Source organism: Cyprinodon variegatus, unplaced genomic scaffold (genome assembly GCF_000732505.1).
Source record: "Cyprinodon variegatus isolate N-32 unplaced genomic scaffold, C_variegatus-1.0 Scaffold320, whole genome shotgun sequence".
Classification (NCBI taxonomy): domain Eukaryota; kingdom Metazoa; phylum Chordata; class Actinopteri; order Cyprinodontiformes; family Cyprinodontidae; genus Cyprinodon; species Cyprinodon variegatus.
The window spans coordinates 213,501-216,943 of NW_015150773.1; the positions used below are offsets into that span (position 1 = coordinate 213,501).

At 45.2% G+C, this 3,443-nt stretch overlaps 1 protein-coding gene across 1 annotated transcript in view; it reads left to right on the forward strand.

Annotated features, from left to right (window-relative positions):
• The window catches only part of LOC107091002 (nucleolar protein 8-like), a 20,282-nt gene that overhangs the window by 7,303 nt on the left and 9,536 nt on the right, over positions 1-3,443 (forward strand). Inside the window, exons 3-4 of the mRNA XM_015384699.1 lie at positions 1,794-2,041; positions 2,437-3,443. Coding sequence (XP_015240185.1) covers positions 1,794-2,041; positions 2,437-3,443 — 1,255 coding nt within the window. The remainder of the gene's footprint in view (positions 1-1,793; positions 2,042-2,436) is intronic.

Sequence of the window (3,443 nt, forward strand, 5' to 3'; positions counted from 1 at the left end):
ATTATTATCTAGAGACTATTAATAACAGGAGGTGAAATACAGCTGCAGACAAGCAGAGCATGTGGTGATGTCATCAGTACACTTTTGTTCCAATTGATCCATTTTTATGCTGCGTGCTCTCATTCTCCCCGAGTCCAGACTTTCCTGTGTTCTTCTCAAGAACATACTTGGCGAGAACACGAGTCCGTACTCATGTTCTTGTGAATTGAGAAACAGCCCGTGTCTGATGACTGCATCGCACTGGGGCAATGGAAATCAGGGAAGTAAATAATGGAGAGCGACATTGAAGGAAGACAGAGCATAGCCAGTATTCCTTATTCATATACTATTTTATCGGTCTGAATCTCTCTTACCAGAGCTGCTCCATGTTTATCGAATGTAAACAGAATTGTTACGGCTTGTTAGATCAGATAAAGGGTATAAATCATGCAGGACAGTTTACCTCTCTGGATGCACCAACACTGCTAAGGGCTGGTTATCCTCCTGCAGCAGTGTGTCACAGTGAGCTTTCACAGACATTTTTGATTTATGTCCAATATTGAAACGTGGTCTGTGCTGTTATTCCACACCACAACGCAAGAGGGATAATCAGGAGAAGAGCGGGAATCCAGGTGGAAAAAGGGTTGCAGCGTTCTGGCTCACCTCGCTCTTCTTGCTGGTCCATCTTCATGAGACGTTTTCCACAATGGCGGTCATACAAACAAAACAAGCCGGTAAGGAACCAAGCAGAAAATATGCATAGAGAAGAGGGGATGTAGATTTGACCAATCAGAGGCCTCCTCCTGGTCTGTGGTCACCTACAATTTGGGAGAGGTGCAGGAGAGTGTCTGTGGAAGGGGCGGGGACGTCTCCAAGTTCACTGCGAAACACGCCGAAGACCTTGTTTCGAAGTATAAATCAGCCTTTAAAGGAGAAATGTCAAGTAATAAATTAACACACAGTATACTGTATATTGTATATAGTATATAGCTATATACTATATACCGTACTATATATATTGTATATAGTATATTGTATGTTTTATATCGCATATAGCTATAGATTCTGTATATATATCTAATTTCTCTGCACCAACACCAAGACAAATTCCTTGTAAATGCAAACCTACTTGACAATAAACTTGATTCTGATTCTGTTAAATTTTTTTGTCCTGAAGGTCCATTTGTGGTCCAGACAGCAGAGCAAACAAAAAAACAACCATGCATATTATATATTGGCATAGGCCAGGCTAGTAGCAGCAGGATGAAGGATTTTTGTTCAAGGCTTTATACACAGCAGGACTAATACGTATTGCTTATCATGTCCCTGCTGATCAGATGTAATTATTATTCATCCATCGATTTTCCAGCACGCTTATCCCAAACGATGTCACGAGGGGTGCTGGTGCCTATCTCCAGCTGTCTACGTGCAACACAGAGACAAACAAGACAAACAACCATTCACGCACACACTAACACCTAAGGAGAATTTAGAGAAGCCAATTAACAGTCATGTTTTTGGACTGTTGGAGGAAGCCAGAGTACCCGGAGAGAACCCACGCAACCCACGGAGAACATGCAAACTCCATGCAGAGGGACACCTGGCCGGGAATCAAACCCAGAACCTTCTTGCTGCAAGTCAGCAGTGCTACACACTGCTCCACTGAGCAGCCCTATTAATTACTATTCAGTAAAATTTTCTTTTCTTTTCTAGGGTTTAGCCCTCTGGTAGATGCACAAGCATACCGGGCAAAGTACTTGAAACATGCAGGGTCCGATTTTTAACCAATGTTTGTTTCCTTCTTCTTCTGTTAGATTCCAGCAGAGCTCTGACAGAAACACTGTGGTCCATCAGCTCACCAACGGCTCAGACCTGCTAACCAATCACAGAGCACCTCAGTGGAACGGAAGGAGGTTTTCCGACAGCGACGTCGACTCAGACGAGGAAATCCGCAGGCTGGTGGCTGCGCAGCAGAGCTCCCATCATGCACTGCAGCAGGATGCAGAGGATGACAACCTGGAGGTGGTGGGGGTCGACTACTTGGAGAAACCAGGGTCCAAAGGTAAGAAATATTCTAAACATGTAAAATGTCAGTAACTCTTCCCAGATAATGGAAGGAATCTATCTCTGATCCCTGAGGAAGCCATGCATTAAGAACCACCATCCATCGGCAGCTGGTGGAACCACATGCAGCTTTGACATGAGATAACAGGAAGTAATGAACAAAATAACCCTAAAGTTTGCAATTTTATGGTTATTAATCCTCAGTGAAAGTCATTGAAGTGATAAAAGGAATAGGATTATTAGAACATAAGAAAACTGCAGGGAAACTGATTTTCTGTCCGAATCCAGGAACCGATGCAGGTTTTACTGAAGTTCTTTAAAAAGCAAACCTAGAAACAGGAAGTAATGAGTAATTAACCATCAATATAATCTGTTTTCTCTGCATGAATCCAGGAGATGAGGAGGACTACGACTCTGCTGACACGGATGAACTGTTTGAATCCAGGAGAACTCCAGCTCCCCGCCTGCAGGAAAAACCTCCATCACCGACACCTGAACACGTCTCAGCAAAAAGCGCAGATAGAAAGAAACAAACAAAAGGAAAAAAAACACCTGCAAAGGTTTCTTTTAGTAAACCTTCATCCTCCCTGCAGAAGGAGAATCCAGCTGCAGAAATAAAAGACTCATCAGAGTCACAGAGTGATGAAGATGATGGAAGCTCCTCCGACTCATCTTCAGATTTTGATTTCCCAGCCTTGTTTTCTCCTAACTCCACCCATCTGAGGATTTCCCTGGCCGACTTACAGAAGCTGGCAGAGACCAGAGCTCCCAGCATCCTTGGAACAGGCCTTAAACTGGAGTCTAGGCTCCCTGATCGACCTGCACCCAAGGAAGCCATCACCCCAGACGAGATCCTTGCCTCCATCCTGGGGGAGGACAGCAGCAGCGACGAAAAAGCAGAACCGAGAAAGAAGAGAAAAACAGAAGGTGTACCATCAAATTCTCTGCAGGTCTCAGAGGAAACTGGGCGAAACGGGGAAACTTCAACAACCGACAAGCGAGCGAAGAAGAAGAAGGAAGATGAACTTATCAACAGCCAGAGACATGAGGAAACTAAAATATCAGAAGTTCTCAGAGACACAGAGGGGGAATCTTCCTCTGCGAGTGAAGAGGAAGAGGAGGAGGAGAAACAAATGTCTGCAGCAGAAGATCAGTCTTCATCCAGCAGTTCTAATGAAGAGGAGCAAGCGGCTCCTCGTCCTGCTCCTGCTCCATGCAGCCAGTCCTCCTCCAGCGAAGGAGAGGATGTGAAAGACCAGGCTCCTAAGCGGTTGGTGTTGGCTGCAGAGGAGGAAGAGGAGCTGCAGAGGAAGGCCAACATGAGAAGACTGGCTGCTCTCCAACAGAGACAAAAAGAGGCGGAGGAGCATCAGAGGCTCATCCATGGAGCCCTGGCCAAC